This window comes from Salmo salar, chromosome ssa09 (genome assembly GCF_905237065.1).
Source record: "Salmo salar chromosome ssa09, Ssal_v3.1, whole genome shotgun sequence".
Lineage (NCBI taxonomy): Eukaryota > Metazoa > Chordata > Actinopteri > Salmoniformes > Salmonidae > Salmo > Salmo salar.
In genome coordinates this window covers 54921108-54947221 of record NC_059450.1, presented here as the reverse complement: position 1 = coordinate 54947221, position 26114 = coordinate 54921108, and the positions used below count along the sequence as shown (strand labels likewise).

Here is a 26114-nt window from a genome sequence, read left to right as displayed (position 1 = left end):
ACCATATTATCTACCAAGATAATTCTCATTGGTTATTGTCACAGCCGTGTATATTTCCCCCCTCAAGCCGATACCACGACGGCCCTCAAGGATCTGACCCAGATGTTTTTTTGGGGTCAAGTTTCAGGAGCACCTTTAGCACCTCGGACTCAGTGACTGCCTGCAGGGAGAAACTTTTTAGCGGGGCAGGGGAAAAAGAGGGAGAAGCATCGGGGATAGTCGCATTAGAAGGGGTGGGACATGAGGAAATGTTGGACGGGCAAGGAGGCATGGCTGAGTCAAATAGGAATCCTGACTTAATGAAGTGGTGATTAAAGAGCTCAGCTATGTGCTTCTTGTTAGTAACAACCACATCAGCAACATTAAGGGACATGGGTAGCTGTGAGGAGGGTTTATTCTCCAGGTCTTTAACCTGTTGGGGCTAGGGGGCAGTATTTTCACGGCTGGATAAAAAAACGTACCCGATTTAATCTGGTTACTAATCCTACCCAGTAACTAGAATATGCATATACTTATTATATATGGATAGAAAACACCCTAAAGTTTCTAAAACTGTTTGAATGGTGTCTGTGAGTATAACAGAACTCATTTGGCAGGCAAAACCCTGAGACATTTTCTGACAGGAAGTGGATACCTGATGTGTTGAATTACCTTTAAGCCTATGCCATTGAAACACACAGGGGCTGATTAATGTTTTGGCATTTCCTATTGCTTCCACTAGATGTCACCAGCCTTTACAAAGTGTTTTGAATCTTCTACTATGAGATCTGACCGAACAAGAGCCTTGGAACGGTGATGGCCGATTAGACTCTGGCGCGCAAGGTCATGTTGGGTACCCTCGTTCCAAAACGTTTTAAAAGAGAATGCATTCGTCCACCTTGAATATTATTCATGTTCTGGTTAAAAAAGGCCCTAATGATTTATGCTATACAACGTTTGACATGTTTGAACGAACGTAAATATATTTTTTCCCCCTCGTTCATGACGAGAAGTCCGGCTGGCTTAGATCATGTGCTAACAACACGGATCTTTTTGGATATAAATGATGAGCTTTTTTGAACAAAACTACATTCGTTATGGACCTGGGATTCCGGGAAGTGACATCTGATGAAGAGAATCAAAGGTAATGGATTATTTACATAGTATTTTCGATTTTAGATCTCTCCAACATGGCCGTTTGTCTGTATAGCAAAGCATATTTTTCTGGGCGCAGTGCTCAGATTATTGCAAAGTGTGATTTCCCAGTAAGGTTATTTTTAAATCTGGCAAGTTGATTGCGTTCAAGAGATGTAAATCTATAATTCTTTAAATGACAATATAATATTTTACCAATGTTTTCTAATTTTAATTATTTAATTTGTGGTGCTGACTTGACTGCCGGTTATTGGAGGGAAACGATTTCCTCAACATCAATGCCATAGTAAAACGCTGTTTTTGGATATAAATATGAACTTGATAGAACTAAAAATGCATGCATTGTCTAACATAATGTCCTAGGAGTGTCATCTGATGGAGATTGTAAAAGGTTAGTGCATCATTTTAGCTGGTTTTATGGTTTTGGTGACCCTGTCTTTGAATTGACAAAACATTACACACAGCTATTGTCAATGTACTCTCCTAACATAATCTAACTTTATGCTTTCGCCGTAAAACCTTTTTGAAATCGGACAACGTGGTTAGATTAAGGAGATGTTTATCTTTCAAAGGGTGTAAGATAGTTGTATGTTTGAAAAATTTGAATTTTGACATTTATTTGGTTTCAAATTTGCCGCTCTTGAAATGCACCTGCTGTTGATAGGGTGCACCACGGGTGGCACGCTAGCGTCCCACATAGCCCCAAGAAGTTAACTGTTTTCCAGAACTTCTTGGGGTTAGACCCAGAGAGAACTGTTCCTTAAAGTAACTAACTTTGGCCTTCCGGATAGCCTGAGTGTGTCACACCCTGATCTGTTTCACATATCCTTGTGCTTGTCTCCACCCCCCTCCAGGTGTCACCCATCTTCCCCATTATCCCCTGGGCACTTATATCTGTGTTTTCTGTCTGTCTGTGCCAGTTAGTTTTGTTCGTTCAAACCTACCAGCGCTTTTCCTTGACCTGTCTTTGCTATAGTCCCTGTTTTCTAGTTTCCCGGTTTTGACCTTTCCTGCCTGCCCTGACCCTGAGCCTGCCTGCCATCCTGTACCTTGGCCTCTACTCTGGGTTACTGACCTCTGCGTGACCCTGAGCCCGCCTGCTGTTCCAGTGCCTTACACCCTCTCTGGATTATTGACCCCTGCCTGCCTTGACCTGTCATTTGCCTGCCCCTTTATAAAGAATAAACTTTAGTTTCTTCAACACTGTCTGCACCTGGGTCATACCTTAAAACATGATAGTACGAACTGGCTATGACTGACCCAGCAGACTTGGACCAGCTCCTCAACACCATCTCCTCCCAAGGAGCCACCATTGGTAGGCACGAGGAGTTCTCTTAGCGGTCTGATGGAAGGGTTCCAGGCCGTGGCCGAACGTCACGACCTAGCATTGGACACATTGCAGGAGTGGGCTGTCTACTAGGCAGCCACGACGGTAACCTCCCAGCCCCTCAGTAACCTGGCTGGTAGCAGCGCAGTCAACCCGGTTTCCCGTGAACCCCCCCTTACCTCCCCCGGAGCACTTCGATGGAGAGTTGGGCACCTGTCGGGCGTTTCTCGCTCAGTGTTCCCTCGTCATGGAGCTGCAGCCTTCCTCCTTCCCCTCGGACCTCTCTAAGATAGCGTACCTCATCACGCTGATGTCCAGGAGGGCCTTCGTCTGGGCTAAGGACATTTGGGAACAACAGTCAGCCGTATGCTTCAGTCTGGAGGGTTCCGCGGCGTAGGTGAAAAAAGTTTTTGCGGCTTCGGTGTCCATGAGAGAGGCTGCCCGGAAGTTACTCCAGCAGGACTCCCTCAGTGTGGCAGACAATGCGGTGGATTTCTGCACGCTAGCAGAGGAGGGTGCCTGGAACCCGGAAGCACTGTTCTACACATTCCTGCACGGATTATCGGAAGAAGTAAAGGGCGAGCTTGCAGCCCGGGAACTACCAACAGATCTCGACTCACTCATCGCCTTATCCATCCAGATCAATAGACGGCTACGGGAACTTAGTGGGAGAAGTTTGATTGCAGTCCAAATCGCTCACTCAAGGATCTCAGCCTTGCATCTGATGAACTCCGGAACTCCCAGAGAGGATCCGAGCTTACCCAAGTTCCTCTAAGAGCCTCCGAAGACTGACGATTTAACTCTTCCCGAGCCTATGCAGCTCGGCAGGGCTAGGCTGTCTCCAGCCGAACGCATACGCAGACTTAACACCCAGAGTTGTCTGTATTGCAGTACTGCCGGTCATTATGTGTCTACCTGCCCCTTCAAGAGACCTAGCTCATTTGTAGGAATGAGTACTCTGGTGGATCTTAAGGACAATTTTGCTTCTCCCCCTACTCGCCCCCATGCCACCATGCTGTGGGGGGACCAGTCCAAGTCTCTCCAGATACTCATCGACTCAAGGGCCGATATGAGTCTTATGGACTGATCAACTCTATGCGAAGGAGGTGTCATGCTGCATGAGGTAAATGGTCACACCAGATACTGACTGGTTTTCTGATCCAAGCTCTATTATATATTTTTTTAAGGTATCTGTGACCAACAGATGCATATCTATATTCCCAGTTATGCGAAATACAAAGATTATGGCCTAATGAACTTATTTCAATTGACAGTTTTCCTTAAACTCGTTGATATTTTTGTTCAGTGTAGTATCAGAGAATTTCACCTTCAGTTTTTCTTCTGTAAAGTAGAGATGGGTATTTGACTAGGTATGGTAACATTCTACATTTCTGTCTTTGACAGACAATGATTTAACATAACTCAGACATTAATTATTAACCAAATCAGTTTATTATGCATGAAGGAATCCCTTGCCTCGGTCTCTCTCTGCAGACACATACCCAACATTAAATACATGACTTGGCAGGAATTCAGCATAGTTCACCATTGTTGCACATGCTTCAATAAAATGATAGATATATTTACAAGCGACTTCTTTCCCAAATTTGAACATTCCCCGATCCCACCCCACAGCACTTTCAACGTTCCTTTTGAAATTCACCCACATTAAAAAAAAAAAAAAAAAAAACATGGGGCTTTTGGCCAATACAACACAGAAATATATGGAGTTCATCATTAACTACATAAATATGGCAGTAACACAGAGGTCTATATATATATACACATACAAGGTTGTGATGTGGGGAGTCTCTCTCAGACCAGAGCATGCCTTCATCTGATTCCTCTAAAGCAGACTGCTCTTAGAACACCTTCAAGATAAAGAACTAATAAACAGGAAGGGTACAATAGTTTTACAAATCTCCTACTTATTTTTCTTTTTTTTTTAGACTGGTCAGGATTTTAGTAGTATAAAACAAAATAAGGCACAATTAATACTTTGACCATTTCTTGTCCAGGGGATTGTACAGACATCTAGTTGTGTGGCTTGGAAATGGTTGATTGATTAGAACTGTCTGTCAGCTGACCTTCCCTTTGTATTCCCAATCAATCAATCAATCTGAGTGATTCTAAATATGTTGTGGCAAGGACATCTACCTAACTAAAGACACACACACAAATAGAATCACATGGAACCCCACAAACAGAACGACATGTTGACAGAGAGAACCTAGTAGTGTACACACTACCAACACAGGAACATACAACTCCCCTCCCATTGCCTTTGGTTAGGCCACAGCACTGCCTTTTCAATTGGGGAACGTTAAACAAATGTTTTTTTCTTCAACAAAAGTCCCACAGGCAATCGATTAATTGATTGATAAGGTTCAAATCGAATGCTAAAGCAGTTGAGGGGAGGGATAAGAACAAAACTAAAAGATCTCCCTTTCCACCGTCTTCTCTGACCATCACAACCACTCAGCTTGACAACCACTCTGCTTCTGTTAACATGAAGAGAACCGTGACATCACAAGGAAAATTCTAGCATTCTAGCAATGTTTTGTTTCTTTTCCTTTTTCAGATATTCTAACAGCACAAAACCCAGACAAGTTAATGTCCTTCAAATCCCCCAGAAACAGTTTGTCAACATTGGTTTCTGTTGGTGGTGATCTGTATGGTGGAGGGGAGGAGTCAGTCCAGAGCCCGCCCACTGGGCCATCCAATCAGAGGAGGAAGGAGGGCGGGGGACAGAGGAGGGCGGGGGACAGAGGAGGGTGAGAGGAGGGCAGGGGACAGAGGAGGGCGGGGCACAGAGGAGGGCGGGGCACAGAGGAGGGCGGGGGGGGCGGGGGACAGAGGAGGGCGGGGGAGGGGCAGGCGGGCGCTGGCAGCTGTTTGGGTCCTGGCTTTGGTTGGTGGTGTGAACAGAACAGAGCAACAGTTCAGTCATGTTTCAGGTGGTCCTTGATGTCCTCCTCATCTGTGTATTCTGAAGGCTCATCCCCGGGCTTTAATAGCCGACCAACATAATCATATTTTTCTGTAATGCGAGATCACAGGGGTCAAATTAAACTGCACTCTGAATCCTCATCTTCAATGGGCTTCAATATAGCCATAAATATATATCTTTATATCCATACATATCCTACATACAGTACTAGTCAAAAGTTTGGATGCACCTACTCATTCAAGGGTTTCTTTATTTTTACTATTTTCAACATTGTAGAATAATAGTGAAGACATCAAACTATGAAATAACACATGGAATCATGTAGTAACCACAAACATGGCATTCTTGGCATTCTCTAAACCAGCTTCACCTGGATTGCTTTTCCAACAGTCTTGAAGGAGTTCCCATATATGCTGAGCACTTGTTGGCTGCTTTTCCTTCACTCTGCGGTCCAACTCATCCCAAACCACCTCAATTGGGTTGAGGTTGGCTGATTGTGGAGGCCAGGTCATCTGATGCAGCACTCCATCACTCTCCTTCTTGTTCTATTAGCCCTTACACAGCCTGGAGGTGTGTTGGTTTGTTGTCCTGCTGAAAAACAAATGATAGTCCCACTAAGCACAAACCAGATGGGATGGCGTATCGCTGCAGAATGCTGTGGTAGCCATACTGGTTAAGTGTACCTTGAAATCTAAATAAATCACAGACAGTGTCACCAGCAAAGCACCCCCATACCACCACCTCCATGCTTCACGGTGGGAACCACACATGTGGAGATCATCTGTTCACCTACTCTGCGTCTCACAAAGACACGGCGGTTGGAACCAAACGTCTCAAATCTGGACTCATCAGACCATAGGACATTTCCACTGGTCTAATGTCCATTGCTTGTGTTTCTTGGCCCAAGCAAGTCTCTTCTTATTATTGGTGTTCTTTAGTAGTGGTTTCTTTGCAGCAATTCGACCATGAAGGCCTGATTCACACAGTCTCCTCTGAACAGTTGATGTTGAGATGTCTGTTACTTGAACTCTGTGAAGCATTTATTTGGGTTGCAATCGGAGGCTAGTAACTCTAAAGAATGTATCCTCTGCAGCAGAGGTAACTCTGGGTCTTCCTTTCCTGTGGCGGTCCTTACTAGCGCCAGTATCATCATAGCGCTTCATGGTTTTTGCAACCGGACTTGAAGAAACTTTCAAAGTTCTTGACATTTTCTGGATTGACTGACCTTCGTGTCTTAAAGTAATGATGGACTGTCATTTCTCTTTGCTTATTTGAGCTGTTCTTGCCATAATATGGACTTGGTATTTTACCAAATAGGTCTATCTTCTGTATACCACCCCTACCTTGTCACAACACAACTGAATGGCTCAAATGCATTAAGGAAAGAAATTCCACAAATCAACTTTTAACAAGGCACACCTGTTAATTAATTGAAATGCATTCCAAGTGACTACCTCATGAAGCTGGTTGAGAGAATGCCAAGAGTGTGCAAAGCTGTCATCAAGGCAAAGGGTAGCTACTTTGAAGAATCTCAAATATAAAATATATTTTGAATTGTTTAACACTTTTCTGGTTACTACATGATTCCATGAGTTATTTCATAGTTCTGATGTCTTCACTATTATTCTACAATGTAGAAAATAGTAAAAATAAAGAAAAACCCTTGAATGAGTAGGTGTCCAAACGTTTGACTGGTACTGTACATTTCATATCCTTTATAACATACCCATGAACTGCATCTCCCACTCTCTGACTGACTCCATCTGAACAGCGTTGAGGTCTGACAGGTCATCGTACTCCTCCCTCAGGGCATCTTTCTCCAAACAGAACGTGGCCAGACCCCTCGATGCATCCCGGCCCGCAAAGATACCATATGGACCGTCTGTAGGGAGAGAGACAGTTCAGTAAACAGAATCTATTCCTACTGCATCTAACTGTATGGTTCAGTTCTAGAATGACCATCTGTAGGGAGACGCAGTGCAGTAAACAGAATAGAATATGGTGCTACTAAAGAAATGACACGCGGTGACCCACGTGACTCAACACACACGGACGCGGCGACCCACGTGACTAAACGGACGCGGCGACCCACGTGGCTAGAAACGCTGGCTTGTTAAAGAGGTTAGCTAAAAAAAATGCTACTTCATTAGTTCTCATATGCACGCTATTGGCATGCGCAACGTCCCACATGCCTCCTTGTCAATATTCTACGCCCCCACTAGAGAGCTCAAGTTAGCTAGACTAGCTAGCCTAACTAAAACTGCTGGGGAAAACTCAGTGATGGAGCCTTCTGGAAAGACGATCACTCTGCCACATAGCAACAACCAATTTAGGGATTGAATTCAAATAGTCGCAACTTGAAGCAGTTCAAGCCTTTGTGCGAGGGGAGGATGTATTGGCGGACTTGCCAAAAGCCTCCTTTACCAGTTCGCTAGCTAGTTTTAATCTTCAAGAGGCTAGGTAAAAAGCCTCAAATTCTGGCCTGCGTGTTCCTGTTAAAGTCTATGGTCGACCGACGACCAAATCCGTGATGCAACAGCCCTGGGTCTGAGAACGGTGGTTATGGAGAAAGACAAGAACGCTATATGGGAGGGTGCATGAGACCTTGTCTTCGGAAGTCCGGAGAGCTGGTTGGGGAAGACCAGGAGAGATGTGTTGGCCTCAGTCCTATACAGCTCCACAATCTGAATCGTTGTGGATGAAGTTCATATGACCTACATATGGTATGAACAATGACCTAGAACTGTACTTCAACAATATAGAATGGCACAGTGATGGATACATGGAATGTCGGAATGGAAATTATAGTGATGACACACCAGTGAATGATTGGAAGTTTTGTATTGTACAAATGTAAATGAGTAACAAGTGTTTGTGTGCATGATAGGCCTATAAGACATTAAGTATAGACTAAATACAGTGATGGGCCGTTAAGTAGGCTAAATACAGTGATGGGCCGTTAAGTACCCGTGGTGCACTCCATCAACAGCAGGTGCATTTCAAGAGCGGCAAATTTGAATCCAAATAAATGTCAAAATTCAAATTTTTCAAAAATACAACTATTTTACACCATTTGAAAGATAAACATCTCCTTAATCTAACCACGTTTTACGATTTCAAAAAGGTTTTACGGTGAAAGCATAAATTTAGAGTATGTTAGGACAGTACATTTACAAGAGTTGTGTGTAATGTTTTGTCAAGTCAAAGACAGGGTCACCAAAACCATAAAACCAGCTAAAATGATGCACTAACCTTTTACAATCTCCATCAGATGACACTCCTAGGACATTATGTTAGACAATGCATGCATTTTTAGTTCTATCAAGTTCATATTTATATCCAAAAACAGCGTTTTACTATGGCATTGATGTTGAGGAAATCGTTTCCCTCCAATAACCGGCAGTCAAGTCAGCGTCACAAATTAAATAATTAAAATTAGAAAACATTGGTAAAATATTATATTGTCATTTAAAGAATTATAGATTTACATCTCTTGAACGCAATCAACTTGCCAGATTTAAAAAAATAACCTTACTGGGAAATCACACTTTGCAATAATCTGAGCACTGCGCCCAGAAAAATACGCGTTGCGATAGACTAGACGTCATGTTGGGGAGATCTAAAATCGAAAATACTATGTAAATAATCCATTACCTTTGATTCTCTTCATCAGATGTCACTTCCAGGTATCACAGGTCCATAACGAATGTAGTTTTGTTCAAAAAAGCTCATCATTTATGTCCAAAAATCTCCGTCTTGTTAGCACATGATCTAAGCCAGCCGGACTTCTCGTCACGAACGAGGGGAAAAAATATATTTCCGTTCGTTCAAACATGTCAAACGTTGTATAGCATAAATCATTAGGGCCTTTTTTAACCAGAACATGAATAATATTCAAGGTGGACGAATGCATACTCTTTTATAACGTATTGGAACGAGGGTACCCAACATGAACTCGCGCCAGGTGTCTAATGGGACATCATCGTTCCATGGCTCTTGTTCGGTCAGATCTCCCTCCAGAAGACTCAAAACACTTTGTAAAGGCTGGTGACATCTAGTGGAAGCAATAGGAAGTGCCAAAATATTCCTCAGCCCCTGTGTTTTTCAATGGGATAGGTTTAAAGTCAATACAACACATCAGGTATCCACTTCCTGTCAGAAAATGTCTCAGGGTTTTGCCTGCCAAATGAGTTCTGTTATACCCACAGACACCATTCAAACAGTTTTAGAAACTTTAGAGTGTTTTCTATCCATATATAATAAGTATATGCATATTCTAGTTACTGGGTAGGATTAGTAACCAGATTAAATCGGGTACGTTTTTTTATCCAGACGTGCAAATGCTGCCCCCTAGCCCTAACAGGTTAAGTAGGCTAAATACAGTGATGGGCAGTTAAGTAGGCTAAATACAGTGATAGAAGTACATCATAAAACCCTTGAATGAGTAGGTGTCCAAACTTTTGACTGGTTCTGTATATAAATTAAATCAAATAGCCTAGTAAACAAAGCAAAACATTACAAATGTTAAAATCACAAATGTTAAAATGCACAGAAAAACGTGGAGCCTAACCAAAATTCAGAACCACTGGACAGCAACATAATAAACTAAAGCATTGATCATTGGGAACGAGATCAGAATGACTGCTAAGGCTTGATCCATAAGTGTAATAATTCAAAAAGGTAGCATAGCCTATGAAACTAAATCAGTTCAAATCAAAAGACCTGATTAATATGACATCAATAACACAGCCACATCCCCGGTGGCGACACATTCAGAAATCAAAATATGGTTTTCAAAGATGCAATACTCATGATCATTTTAAGGAGAACAAAAACGACTTAGTCTACATTTCAACACCACCACAGAAGCTTTGGGTATCTTCCCAATTAAGTAGCCTAGTTTTGTTGTTGGCTACTTGAAGAAAACTAGAGCCCATCACTCGCAGCCCACCTCTTCCAATGCATTGTGGGAAAGTGCGCATCTAATCCTACTAGATGAAGAGCGGAGGTGAGTACAACATCCTGGCATTTAAACCATACTAGATGAAATGTTGCATACTATAAAGCATTTATTTTGGCATAATGAGAATGCGTCATGCGCAACTGCGTTGTTTCCCCGCTATTGGTTGATTTTGGTTGCTCCTCCCCATATCTGATCATCAGCTGTTGTCATACACATTTAGGCTTTGACATCAGGCATTTAAAGTATACTTGATTTGTAAAATTTCCTATTTAAACAAAATTATTTTGCATACTGGAACGGCCTACTATTTAGGAAGTAAGTATGGGTATTCGGACAGGGCCAGAGAGAGTGATAAGAATATATAGTCTGGTTCAGGAAGGGAATGTCTATAGAAGGTGTTCCTCAAGTACTGCAAGAAGTAGTGCCAGAGGTGGTTTGACTTAACATCAGAAGCTCCTGTAGGTGTCTGTGGCGATGTCTGCCCACTTGCCCTTCAGCACAGGCATCATGACCCCCAGCACGGCCTGTACATTGAAACACCCCTCTCTCGCTCTTCTCTCCACTTGTCCTGCTGTAGGACACAGAGAAGATGAAGGTAGTACCTGCAAGAGGATGTTGTGGATGACAACGGAAAATCTCCGAGACCCAAGCCAGCCGCCACTGACATAACAGGTGTGCCACAAATGATTTGGCTGGCTAGACTACCTAGACCTTTTCATTCCAAATTATTGACTGAAATTAACCTAAAATAGTGACGACATATAACATATTGAATTTGGCCTTTACTACAATAGCCCATAGAAACGCATTGAAAAAACACATTCAGAAATGCAAAAAAGAGTCAAAAAATAAGGTTAAGTGTCTGTCCTATATATAGGAGATAAGAAAGCTCAGGAAATATGTGTTTTTGGACACAATTAACCCCTTATTTTTGTTGGCACAAAATTACTTCCATTAGTTTGTATGGGTTACCTTCATACAGGTCCCGTGACACTTGTAGAGCAAAACAGAGAACACCATGTCCATCAGTCTCCCCTTTCCATAGAGTGGACACAATAGTTTGTAGGTCAAACAACTCGGATTCAACAGACGTTTTTGTGAGAAGACCGATTTCCGGGATGTCTTTCGATCTGACAAACACCGCTTTAGCTCTGCCACCTTTCACCACAGACGTGGAAGGCTGACATCGGCGGATGGGGTGTAGTGACACGCAGCCCATGAAGATATCTCTAGCTTAAACTGATGGATTTTGATGGGGATTTTTTTTTTAATGTTACTTAGTTTGACACATGGGTATGTCAATAGACTCAAGGATTAATTGATGGAAAGACTAGTCCATGACATGTGACCGTCATGCTTATCGGTCTATGTTAATTTGCATAATATAGTGGAATTAACTTGGCGTGTGTATTTTGATTAGTCTACATAATCACTATCTTAATAACACATCACACAGCCTATTTTGAGCGGGATTTCTCCTGCAGCTAAATGTCCTTGTATAAGCCCAGTCATTGCACAACAATGCTAAATGTAATTTTGTGTTAAACAGTTTTGGTGCACGATTAAAAAGAGTTACTCTTGCTATTTGTATTTCTCAACTGGTAGCCTAATTGAAGCCCGTCCCCACCACTTTACAATGTGAGCTGGAGGCAGTATGCATTTTGAAAACACAGGCCTACTTAATTGTTTGAAACCTGAATGTTTTACTTCATATTACGAGGCATGTCTTGCCTTGCTTCAAAGTAGCCTATAGGCAAATCCCACCATGTAAACGTGGAGGTAATTCTATTATAAACACTGAAAGTTTGGGGAAGCTTACAATTTATCCTACCATTTCTATCGATGTGTAGTTACGATTTTCAAATGAGCATTTTCGTGGAAGTTTCATTTCAATGATAATGTTATCGTTTCGCAAAATCACTGTCACGTGGTTAATCATAAAAATCTGAATTAAATTAAAATCCAAAAGTTAAAATTCAACTACTGCGAGATCAGCCTCTGCCATATAGACACATTGATACACTGTGATTCACTGGAGGCTAAAGAAATGAGCACATAAATACAGCTGAGCCATCATTCTGGAGAGACGCCATCTCTTCACCACACCCCCCCATTCTGGAGAGAGACGCCATATCTCCCCCCCCCATTCTGGAGAGAGACACCATACCTTCACCCCCCCATTCTGGAGAGAGACATCATATCTTCACCCCCCCATTCTGGAGAGACACACCATATCTTCACCTCCCCCCCATTCTGGAGAGAGACACCATATCTTCACTTCCCCCCATTCTGGAGAGAGACACCATATCTTCACCTCCCATTCTGGAGAGAGACACCATATCTTCACCCCCCCCCCCCATTCTGGAGAGAGACACACCATATCTTCACCCCCCCATTCTGGAGAGACACACCATATCTTCACCCGCCCATTCTGGAGAGACACACCATATCTTCACCCCATTCTGGAGAGACACACCATATCTCCCCCCCATTCTGGAGAGACACACCATATCTTCACCCCCCCCATTCTGGAGAGACACACCATATCTCCCCCCCCATTCTGGAGAGAGACACCATATCTTCACCCACCCCCTCCCCCCCCATTCTGGAGAGACACACCATATCTTCACCCGCCCATTCTGGAGAGACACAACATATCTTCACCCCATTCTGGAGAGACACACCATATCTCCCCCATTCTGGAGAGACACACCATATCTTCACCCGCCCCCATTCTGGAGAGACACACCATATCTTCACCCCCCCCATTCTGGAGAGACACACCATATCTTCACCCCCCCCATTCTGGAGAGACACACCATATCTCCCCCCCCATTCTGGAGAGAGACACCATATCTTCACCCACCCCTCCCCCCCCCATTCTGGAGAGACACACCATATCTTCACCCGCCCATTCTGGAGAGACACACCATATCTTCACCCCATTCTGGAGAGACACACCATATCTCCCCCCCATTCTGGAGAGACACACCATATCTTCACCCGCCCCCATTCTGGAGAGACACACCATATCTTCACCCCCCCCCATTCTGGAGAGACACACCATATCTCCCCCCCATTCTGGAGAGAGACACCATATCTTCACCCACCCCCTCCCCCCCCCATTCTGGAGAGAGACACCATATCTCCCCCCATTCTGGAGAGACACACCATATCTTCACGCCCCCCCATTCTGGAGAGACACACCATATCTTCACCCCATTCTGGAGAGACACACCATATCTCCCCCCCCATTCTGGAGAGAGAGAGACACCATATCTTCACCCCCCCCCCCCATTCTGGAGAGACACACCATATCTTCACCCCCCCCCCATTCTGGAGAGACACACCATATCTCCCCCCCATTCTGGAGAGAGACACCATACCTTATTTATTTGAGGCTAAATTGATTTTATTGATGTATTATATTAAGTTAAAATAAGTGTTCATTCAGTATTGTTGTAATTGTCCTTATAAAAAAAAAGAATAATAAATCGGCCGATTAAACGGCAGCGGCTTTTTTGGTCCTCCAATAATCGGTATCGGTGTTGAAAAATCATAATCGGTCGACCTCTATTAGCAACCCATCCTAGTGTTGCATCTTTAGCAAGAGGGGGAATCTACATTTCTAACAGAGATTTTCATCTCTGTCACATACAGAACACTGTCATCAGGTGCGCTGTTAACCTGTTAGGGCTAGGGGGCAGTATTTGCACGGCTGGATAAAAAAAATGTACCCGATTTCCTCAACATCAATGCCATAGTAAAACGCTGTTTTTGGATATAAATATGAACTTGATAGAACTAAAAATGCATGCATTGTCTAACATAATGTCCTAGGAGTGTCATCTGATGGAGATTGTAAAAGGTTAGTGCATCATTTTAGCTGGTTTTATGGTTTTGGTGACCCTGTCTTTGAATTGACAAAACATTACACACAGCTATTGTCAATGTACTCTCCTAACATAATCTAACTTTATGCTTTCGCCGTAAAACCTTTTTGAAATCGGACAACGTGGTTAGATTAAGAATGGAGTTTTGCCTCAAATCGCATTCATTACGAATCGCTTCATTACAGGAGTTGCATGTTCTGTTAAGATAAATTACCATACTCTGTGATTTCTGATTTCATACCATACTCTGTGATTTCTGATTTCATACCATACTCTGTGATTTCTGTCATTCTGAGCACCATGGGTGGACACCCTAATGGGTTACACAACCAATGCATAGGGGTCCAGGTAAATGTCTCAAATGGCCGGTAAATTAAAATCTTCCCGGTCACATTGTCCGGCACCACATTTTCCTAAAGGAAACCCTGCTAGGGTCTCAAGTTGGAAAAACTCATAGCCCACTGTGAGTGTTTTACAATGTTATGGTTGGAAAACTGTCCCATAGACATCTAAAAATGTATTTTCACTATTTACAGGAGCTATCCAGAATCATGCTACTATGAGGCTTAACAAGAACTGTCCCACTGCACCAGGCTAGAGGGATGAAAGACAGCTACACTCTACAGCACATCATGGAGGGCCGGGTCTGTGTAACCACATCCGTAAATCCCCCACTGGGAGTAAAACATTTTAGTGGCCCCCCCTCTTCATACTGGAGATATATTTTTGATTTGTGCAATTCTAAGATGTTTGCAGTTTTCAATATGATATCTGAGTGAGACTGACTAACAACATCAATAGGTCTTTTTGGGTCAGACAGATCTATTCAGGTTTAGGGTACTTCATGTTCATGCACTGCAAAATTAGGGGGCAGGGAGGAAACATGCCAAAAGTGAACATGGGTAGTACAGTAGTAGCTAGCTAGAATGCATGGGTGATTCACATCATTGAGTTACTATGTATACGGAGGACATCCAAGAAGGAACATGGTTAACTTCAGTGGAGTAAGGAAATGTTCAGCCCCTAATTAGCAAACTAGTTCATTTATAACTAAAACCTACATTTGGCTAGCTTGCCGATTTCAAGTTGATAGCACACAAGCTAAAGTTAATTAGCTGGCTGGCTTTCTATAGGCTGATCAATGCTAGCTAACGTTAGTTGCTACTTGCTAGCCACACGGTCGTAATGTTTAACAGGTTGCAGTTGTCTAATATGTCCCCCGTTTTAGTGTAGAAAATGTGGGTGATGATTTATGCGCCCTATTCGTGATGTTAGCTGCAAACAATAGAACATGATTCATTCAATTCAAAACGGGGATATCCAACCACCGTATGGTCTTGAAGTCTGAGGGCACATTATCATAGCTTCGTGCAGACATGGACGTAGAGAAGCTGTTGTTAGCAAGACTAGCACAGTACAGATAGAGCACCAAACACTTGTCAGATCCTCAGAAAGAATCATAACTGCTCGGCCTCTGACCACAAGGCACTACAGAGGGTAGTGCGAGCGGCCCAGTACATCACTGGGGCCAAGCTTCCTGCCATCCAGGACCTCTATACCAGGCAGTGTCAGAGGAAGGCTCTAAAAATTGTCAAAGACTCCAGTCACACTAGTCAAGTCTAGGTCCAAAAGGCTTCTTAACAGTCTTCCCTGTGGCTCAGTTGGTAGAGCATGGTGTTTGCAACGCCAGCATGGTGTGTGCAACGCCAGGGTTGTGGGTTTGATTCCCACGGGGGGCCAGTACAAAAAAAACAAAAAAAGTATGCATTCACTACTGTAAGTCGCTCTGGATAAGAGCGTCTGCTAAATGACTAAAATGTAAATGTAAAATGTACCCCCAAGCAATAAGACTCCTGAACAGCTAATCAGATGGCTACCCAGACTATTTGCACTGTACACCCCACTCCCTATTTTACTCTGATGCTACTCTGTTTATTATCTATGAATAGTCACTTTACCTCTACCTACATGTACAAATAACCTCAATTACCTCGACTAACCTGTGCCCCCGCACATTGACTCTGTACCGGTACCCCCTGTATATAGCCTCACTACTGTTATTTTTCTGCTGCTCTTTAATTATTTGTTATTTTTTACTTTTCTATTTTTAACTTATCACTTATTTTTCTTAAAACCGCATTGTTGGTTAAGGGCTTGAAAGTAAGCATTTCACTGTAAGGTATACAGCTGTTGTATTCAGCGCATATGACAAATAAAATTATATTTTGATTTGAATTTCTGATCACTGTGTGAGGACCCAGAGCTACTGGCATGAAGGTTCCATATTTGGGTTGTTGTTAAATTGAAGAGAAACATTACTTCAAAAGTTGTATTTTTACATTTGAGTCATTTAGCAGATATACAGTAGTGGGTAGATACATTTTTGTACTTTCTCCCAGTACTGGTCCCGTGGGAATACGAACCCACAACCCTGGCATTACAAGCACCATGATCTCCCAACTGAGCCACACGGGATCCCATGAAGTGATATGTCTTAAAGTTTAAACAACCAGAAATCAATTAAAATCAGGCTTCTGCTTAGAAGAGACACTACATGCCAGCTGACAATGTTCTTCCAATCTAGTGAGAACTATCTTGGTTGTCTCGCACATGGCAAGGCTAGATAGCCAACTCAAAATAACCAGATAATGTTGTTAGATACATTTTTGGTTAACTTTCCACTCCTACGAGACTAGCTAGCTAGATGAATGATGTAAGTGTATTTATGATCATGATTACATAAGTGAGGTTGATGGGTGGGTCCGCAAGCCTACCTAGCTACGAGCCTAGCTAATGTTTGCTAGCAATCTTCTTCAGCTGATCAGCTAGGCCTAGCCCACAGTATTACTCCTCAGAATATGGCTCGTATAGGACAACCTATAACGTTAGTTAACTAGCTGTGGAACTTGATATGATCTCAAAACTGTTATGATATATAGCAGTAAGATAATTTAGCCAAATGGCAAAGTTGTTCGCTACCTAGTAACTATGCCTAGCTTTAAAAACGGACATGGTTTAGCGCTAGCTAGCACAGGGGCTTGGTTTTTCCGCACCACTTTGGGGATAACTAGTTAGTTAGCTAACGTTAGTTTTCATGGTCCCCGCTTCAGCTAACGCTGATCAGTCTGTCTAGCTAACAATCTAGTTTAGATGTAACTACATAACAGGTAGCGTAGATAGCTAGTTAGCTAACCACCTTGTAAACAAGCGTGGTTAACGTACTGCTACAAACTACTGCTTGCACAGACAAACTAGCTAGCTGGCTAACAAGCCATGTAAATGCAAAGTGCCAGATTAACTAACGTGCAAAATGAAATCACTAAAATAAATTGCTGTAACTGAGTTAGTTAGCTAGCAGAAGCTAGCCCTAATAACCGATGCCATCATTTCTGTTGGTCTAGACTGGTACCAGACACAGTAGCTAGCTAACTAGTGTGCTCTTTTCCATTCACAGATTCCTACCTCGACCATAAAACTTTTTGCCGGTGGTAACATCGAATACTTTCATATTAACTGCCATCATGATCCGGGGGTTTTGCAGTCCATCGTATTCCCCAAGTTGCTCCAAAGTGAAATCACGTCTTCTCATCTTTGGAAGAGATGAGGCCTCGCTTGCCTGGGCCGCGTCAGCACCAATCCGTTTACCCCATCGCCGATAAATAACATAGCAGATCGCAACCACTAAAACTAAAATACTTAAATTTAACAACATCCCGCCAAGACTGAACCCGTCAGACTCCTCTGAAGTTCTCTGCCCGCCACTGGTGTCAACTGCTCCACTCGAGTTGTCGCCATCGTCCGCCATACTGTCGATAGAGCCGACCCACAAAGACCCGCCCACCCGGGGCTTCTCATCATATGATTGGCCTGCGTCAGTAACGTTGGGCGCTCACGGCGGAGCAGCACAACACCAGCAAGACAACAATGGGCTATTTGTTGAAATGATAGCGAAAATTTGTGTGTTTCTCTAGGCCAGAGATTAGTTGCACGGAGAAAGCAAAGCGTAGTTTCTTAACGGCATAGCCATTTAGAGTAAGGATTAAGTTATGAAATAATATAACAACAATAGCCCAGTTTGTGCCCATGGCCTTTAATAATGTGCATATGCTGAGAATCTTTCTCTCTCGCAAACAAGAATTCCTGGTCAATTAGCCTAATAATATGGGTCAATCTATGTAGCACAAACCCATTACTTTACTACTACACATCCACTAAAACATGGGATCGTTTCAAATCTGGTACTATTAGATACATGGTCTCTCCTATCATTGTTATGCGGATGACAAACATTTTTCTCCTTCCCGCGTCTGACACCCAGATGGCGACACGCATCTCTGGATGCCTGGCAAATATCTCTGCTTGGATGTTGGTCCACCACCTCAAGCTCAACCTTGACAAGATGCTCTTCCTCCCGGGTAAGGCCTGCCCGCTCAAAGACCTCCATCATGGTTGACAACTCCACGTTGTCCCCCTCCCAGAGTGCAAAGAACCTTGGCTGACCCTGGACAACACCATGACATTTTCTGCAACTCCAAAGCAGTGACTTGCTCCTGCAGGTTCATGCTCTACAGTCTACAACATCCATAGAGTACGACCAAAGATTATGGATAAACTGATAAGATACACGTCTCTCCGCCCTAACAATGGGAGTAATTGTCCACAAAGCGGCATTTCTAGCTCCCACCTATCCTTTCTTTGGATTGGTGGATACGTCTCATTATTGTAATCTATTTTTGAATATTCGATGAGGGTTGTTGATATCAACTTCCGGTATTCAATGGAGAGAAATACTATGCTACTGTAACAGTATAGCTTCCGTCCCTCTCCTCGCCCCGAACCAGGGACCCTCTGCACACATCGACAACAGCCACTCTCGAAGCATCATTACCCATCGTTCCACAAAAGCCACAGCCTTTGCAGGGCAAGGGGAACAACTACTTCAAGGTCTCAGAGCAAGTGACGTCACCGATTAAAACGCTATTAGCTCGCACCCCGCTAACTAGCTAGCCATTTCACATCGGTTACACTACTAGCCTCATGACATGAATATGCATAGCCATCTCGAGACAACTCCGCTATAAATTGTTTTTCCTCAAAGTTGCCAGGATGATATTGGTCACATACACATGGTTAGCAGATGTTAATGCAAGTGTAGCGAAATGCTTGTGCTTCTAGTTCCGACCATGCAGTAATATCTAACAAGTAATCTAACAATTTAACAACAACTACCTTATACACACAAGTGTAAAGGAATGAATAAGAATATGTACATATAAATATATGGATGAGCGATGGCCGTGCGGCATAGGCAAGATGCAGTAGACGGTATAGAGTACAGTATTTACAAATGAGATGAGTAATGTAGGGTATGTAAACATTATATAAAGTGGCATTGTTTAAAGTGACTAGTGATACATTTATTACATCGGGGCGGCAGCGTAGCCTAGTGGTTAGAGCATTGGACTAATAACCGAAAGGTTGCAAGTTTGAATCCCAGAGATACAAATCTGTTGTTCTGCTCCTGAACAAGGCAGTTAACCCACTGTTCCTAGGTTGTCATTGAAAATAAGAATTTCTTTTTAACTTTCTTGCCTAGTAAAATAAACATCCAATTATTAAAGTGGCATGAGATTTGAGCCAGTATGTTGGCAGCAGCCACTCAATGTTAGTGATGGCTGTTTAACAGTCTGATGGCCTTGAGATAGAAGCTGTTTTTCAGTCTCCCAGCTGTGATACACCTGTACTGACCTCGCCCTCTGGATGATAGCGGGGTGAACAGGCAGTGGCTCGGGTGGTTGTTATCCTTGATGATCTTTTTGGCCTTCCTGTGACATCAGGTGCTGTAGGTATCCTGGAGGGCAGGTAGTTTGTCCCCGGTGATGCGTTGTGCAGACCGCATTACCCTCTGGAGAACCTTGCGATTGTGGGCGGTGCCAAATTTCTTCAGCCTCCTGAGGTTGTACTGACTCTGACAACATATCCCAAATGAGCCATGTTTCCGTGAAACAGAGAATATTACAATCTCGGATGTCTCTCTGGAAGGCAACTCGTGCTCAAGATGGTGCCGACAGAGATGGTCGCCTCGCTTCAGGCCCTTAGAAAACTATGCAGTTATTTGTTTTTTATGTATTATTTCTTACATTGTTAGCCCAGAAAATCTGAAGTGTTATTACATACAGCAGGGAAGAAATACTGGATATAAAAGCGATGTCAATTTACCATCCTTACAACCAGGAATACGACTTTCCTGAAGCGGACCCTTTGTTCGGACCTCCATCCTGGACATGGGATCTAATCCCAGAGGCCGACCCAAAACAACACGGTCGCCGCAGGAGAGGCAGACGGAGTGGCTTACTGGTCAGACTCAGAAGGCAAGCACAACATCCACCGCTTCCGGGCATATTACTTGCCAATGTCCAATCTCTATATAACAAACTGGATGAAATTAGGGCACGAGTTGCCTTTGAGAGAGACATCAGAGATTGTAACATTCTCTGTTTCACAGATGTTGTGTGTGTATAGTGTGGATGTTGTGTGTGTATAGTGGGGATGTTGTGTGGATGTTGTGTGTGTATAGTGGGGATGTTGTGTGTGTATAGTGTGGATGTTGTATGGATGTTGTGTGTGTATAGTGGGGATGTTGTGTGTGTATAGTGCGGATGTTGTGTGGATGTTGTGTGTGTATAGTGGGGATGTTGTGTGTGTATAGTGGGGATATTGTGTGTGTGTATGTCACTTGTTAAATAAGAAGGATTATTTAGACATTTTTTAGACAATTAAAACATGGATTGAGACATGGATTGAAACATGGATTGAGATATGGATTAAGATATGAATTGAGGCATGGATTGAGACATGGATTAAGGTGTGGATTGAGGAATGGATTAAGGCGTGGATTGAGATATGGATTGAGGCGTGGATTGAGACGTGGATTAAGGCGTGGATTGAGATATGGTTTAAGGCGTGGATTGAGACGTTGATTAAGGCGTGGATTGAGGAATGGATTGAGACGTGGATTGAGACGTGGATTGAGACGTAGATTGAGACGTGGATTAAGGTGTGGATTGAGACATGGATTAAGGTGTGGCTTGAGGCGTGGATTGAGACATGGATTGAGGTGTGGGTTGAGACATGGATTGAGACGTGGATTAAGGCGTGGATTGAGACATAGACATGGATTGAGACATGGATTGAAACATGGATTGAGACATGGATTGAAACATGGATTGAGACATGGATTAAAACATGGATTGAGACATGGATTGAAACATGGATTGAGATATGAGTTGAGGTGTGGATTGAGACATGGATTGAAACATGGATTGAGACATGGATTGAAACATGGATTGAGATATGGATTGAGATGTGGATTAAGGCATGGATTGAGACATGGATTGAAACATGGATTAAGGCATGGATTGAAACATGGATTGAGATATGGATTGAAACATGGATTGAGACATGGATTGAAACATGGATTGAGATAAGGATTGAGGCGTGGATTGAGACATGGATTGAAACATGGATTGAGATATGGATTGAGACATGGATTGAAACATGGATTGCGATATGGATGAAGGTGTGGATTGAGACATGGATTGAAACATGGATTGAGACATGGATTGAAACATGGATTGAGATATGGATTGAGGCGTGGATTGAGACATGGATTGAAACGTGGATTGAGATGTGGATTAAGGTGTGGTTTGAGGTGAGGATTGAGACATGGATTGAGACGTGGATTGAGACATGGTTTAAGGCGTGGATTGAGACGTGGATTGAGACATGGATTAAGGTGTGGATTGAGACGTGGATTAAGGTGTGGTTTGAGGCGTGGTTTGAGACATGGATTGAGGTGAGGATTGAGATATGGATTGAGACATGGATTAAGGCGTGGATTGAGACATGGATTGAGACATGGAATGAGACGTGGAATGTGATGTGGATTGAGACATGGATTGAGACATGGATTAAGGCGTGGATTGAGACATGGATTAAGGCGTGGATTGAGACATGGATTAAAACATGGATTGAGACATGGATTGAGATGTGGATTGTGACATAGATTGAGACATGGATTGAGACGTGGATTAAGGCGTGGATTAAGGTGTGGATTGAGACGTGGATTAAGGCATGGATTGAGACATGGATTGAGATATGGATTAAAACATGGATTGAGATGTGGATTGGAACATGGATTAAAACATGGATTGAGACATGGATTGAGACATGGTTTGAGACATGGATTAAGGCATGGATTAAGGCGTGGATTAAGGCGTGGATTGAGGCATGGATTAAGGCGTGGATTGAGACATGGATTAAGGCGTGGATTGAGATATGGTTTAAGGCGTGGATTGAGACGTTGATTAAGGCGTGGATTGAGGAATGGATTGAGACGTGGATTGAGACGTAGATTGAGACGTGGATTAAGGTGTGGATTGAGACATGGATTAAGGTGTGGCTTGAGGCGTGGATTGAGACATGGATTGAGGTGTGGGTTGAGACATGGATTGAGACGTGGATTAAAGTGTGGATTGAGACATGGATTAAAACATGGATTGAGACATGTATTGAGACATGGATTAAGGCATGGATTAAGGTTTGGATTAAGGCGTGGATTGAGACATGGATTAAAACATGGATTGAGACATGGATTGAGACATGGATTGAGGCATGGATTAAGGCTTGGATTGAGACATGGATTGAGACATGGCTTGAGACATGGATTGAGACATGGATTGAGACATGGATGAAGGTGTGGATTGAGGCATAGATTAAAACATGGATTGAGACATGGATTGAAACATGGATTGAGACATGGATTGAGATATGGATTGAAACGTGGATTAAGGCGTGGATTGAGACATAGACATGGATTGAGACATGGATTGAAACATGGATTGAGACATGGATTGAAACATGGATTGAGACATGGATTGAAACATGGATTGAGATATGAGTTGAGGCGTGGATTGAGACATGGATTGAAACATGGATTGAGACATGGATTGAAACATGGATTGAGATATGGATTGAGATGTGGATTAAGGCATGGATTGAGACATGGCTTGAAACATGGATTAAGGCATGGATTGAGACATGGATTGAAACATGGATTGAGATATGGATTGAAACATGGATTGAGACATGGATTGAAACATGGCTTGAGTTATGGATTGAAACATGGATTGAGATATGGATTGAGGCGTGGATTGAGACATGGGTTGAAACATGGATAGTGATATGGGTTGAGGTGTGGATTGAGACATGGATTGAAACATGGATTGAGACATGGATTGAAACGTGGATTGAGACATGGATTGAAACGTGGATTAAGGTGTGGTTTGAGGTGAGGATGGAGACATGGATTGAGACGTGGATTGAGACATGGATTAAGGTGTGGATTGAGACGTGGATTGAAACATGGATTGAGATATGAGTTGAGGCGTGGATTGAGACATGGATTGAAACATGGATTGAGACATGGATTGAAACATGGATTGAGATATGGATTGAGATGTGGATTAAGGCATGGATTGAGACATGGTTTGAAACATGGATTAAGGCATGGATTGAGACATGGATTGAAACATGGATTGAGATATGGATTGAAACATGGATTGAGACATGGATTGAAACATGGCTTGAGATATGGATTGAAACATGGATTGTATATGGATTGAGGCGTGGATTGAGACATGGATTGAAACATGGATTGCGATATGGATTGAGGTGTGGATTGAGACATGGATTGAAACATGGATTGAGACATGGCTTGAAACATGGATTGAGATATCGTTTAAGGCATGGATTGAGACGTGGATTGAGACGTGGATTGAGACATGGTTTAAGGCATGGATTGAGACGTGGATTGAGACATGGATTAAGGTTTGGATTGAGACGTGGATTAAGGTGTGGATTGAGGCGTGGATTGAGACATGGATTGAGGTGAGGATTGAGACATGGATTAAGGCGTGGATTGAGACATGGATTAAAACATGGATTGAGACATGGATTGAGATGTGGATTGTGACATAGATTGAGACATGGATTGAGATGTGGAATAAGGCGTGGATTAAGGCGTGGATTGAGACATGGATTAAGGCGTGGATTGAGACGTTGATTGAGACGTGGATTAAAGCGTGGATTGAGACATGGATTAAAACATGGATTGAGACATGTATTGAGACATGGATTAAGGCATGGATTAAGGCGTGGATTGAGACAGGGGTTAAGTCATGGATTGAGGCATGGATTGAGACATGGATTGAGACATGGATTAAAACATGGCTTGAGACATGGATTGAGACATGGATTGAGGCATGGATTAAGGCTTGGATTGAGACATGGATTGAGACATGGCTTGAGTCATGGATTGAGACATGGATTGAGACATGGATGAAGGTGTGGATTGAGGCATGAATTAAAACATGGATTGAGACATGGATTGAAACATGGATTGCTACATGGATTGAAACATGGATTGAGATATGGATGGAGGCGTGGATTGAGACATGGATTGAAACGTGGATTGAGATGTGGATTAAGGTGTGGTTTGAGGTGAGGATTGAGACATGGATTGAGACGTGGATTGAGACATGGTTTAAGGCGTGGATTGAGACGTGGATTGAGACATGGATTAAGGTGTGGATTGAGACGTGGATTAAGGTGTGGATTGAGGCGTGGATTGAGACGTGGATTGAAGGGAGGATTGAGATATGGATTGAGACATGGATTAAGGCGTGGATTGAGACATGGATTGAGACATGGATTGAGACGTGGATTGTGATGTGGATTGAGACATGGTTTGAGACATGGATTAAGGCGTGGATTGAGACATGGATTGAGACATGGATTAAGGCGTGGATTGAGACATGGATTAAGGCGTGGATTGAGACATGGATTAAAACATGGATTGAGACATGGATTGAGACGTGGATTAAGGCGTGGATTAAGGTGTGGATTGAGACGTGGATTAAGGCATGGATTGAGACATGGATTGAGATATGGATTAAAACATAGATTGAGATGTGGAATGAAACATGGATTAAAACATGGATTGAGACATGGATTGAGACATGGATTGAGACATGGTTTGAGACATGGATTAAGGCATGGATTAAGGCGTGGATTAAGGCGTGGATTGAGGCATGGATTAAGGCGTGGATTGAGACATGGCTTAAGGCGTGGATTGAGACGTTGATTGAGACGTGGATTAAAGCGTGGATTGAGACATGGATTAAAACATGGATTGAGACATGTATTGAGACATGGATTAAGGCATGGATTAAGGCGTGGATTGAGACAGGGGTTAGGTCATGGATTGAGGCATGGATTGAGACATGGATTGAGACATGGATTGAGACATGGATTAAAACATGGATTGAGACATGGATTGAGGCATGGATTAAGGCTTGGATTGAGACATGGATTGAGACATGGCTTGAGACATGGATTGAGACATGGATTGAGACATGGATGAAGGTGTGGATTGAGGCATGAATTAAAACATGGATTGAGACATGGATTGAAACATGGATTGAGACATGGATTGAAACATGGATTGAGATATGGATTGAGGCGTGGATTGAGACATGGATTGAAACGTGGATTGAGATGTGGATTAAGGTGTGGTTTGAGGTGAGGATTGAGACATGGCTGCTGCTGATTATCCTCCCTCTCCTCCCTCTAGGTCATCAGGCTGCTGATTATACTCCCTCTAGGTCATCAGGCTGCTGATTATCCTCCCTCTCCTGCCTCTAGGTCATCAGGCTGCTGATTATACTCCCTCTAGGTCATCAGGCTGCTGATTATACTCCCTCTAGGTCATCAGGCTGCTGATTATCC

At 43.0% G+C, this 26114-nt stretch overlaps 1 protein-coding gene across 1 annotated transcript; it reads right to left on the bottom strand.

Moving 5' to 3' along the window:
• Positions 1 to 3890: 3890 nt before the first annotated feature.
• Positions 3891 to 18113, bottom strand: pgrmc2 (progesterone receptor membrane component 2). The gene is made up of 3 exons (XM_014211764.2): positions 17730 to 18113; positions 7138 to 7293; positions 3891 to 5501 (listed from the first exon to the last, which is right to left on the bottom strand). Exons 1-3 carry the CDS (start codon positions 18070 to 18072, stop codon positions 5404 to 5406), a joined length of 597 nt encoding a protein of 198 aa, XP_014067239.1. The 5' UTR covers positions 18073 to 18113; the 3' UTR covers positions 3891 to 5403.
• Positions 18114 to 26114: the final 8001 nt, after the last annotated feature.

Coding starts and splice junctions, on each gene's coding strand:
- pgrmc2 (XM_014211764.2), bottom strand. CDS start 18,072: ATGGCGGACGATGGCGACAACTCGAGTGGAGCAGTTGACACCAGTGGC. Junction 7,294..17,729: donor CAAAAAGTTTTATGGTCGAG/GTAGGAATCTGT, acceptor CTCTCCCTACAG/ACGGTCCATATGGTATCTTT. Junction 5,502..7,137: donor GTGGGAGATGCAGTTCATGG/GTATGTTATAAA, acceptor CTCGCATTACAG/AAAAATATGATTATGTTGGT.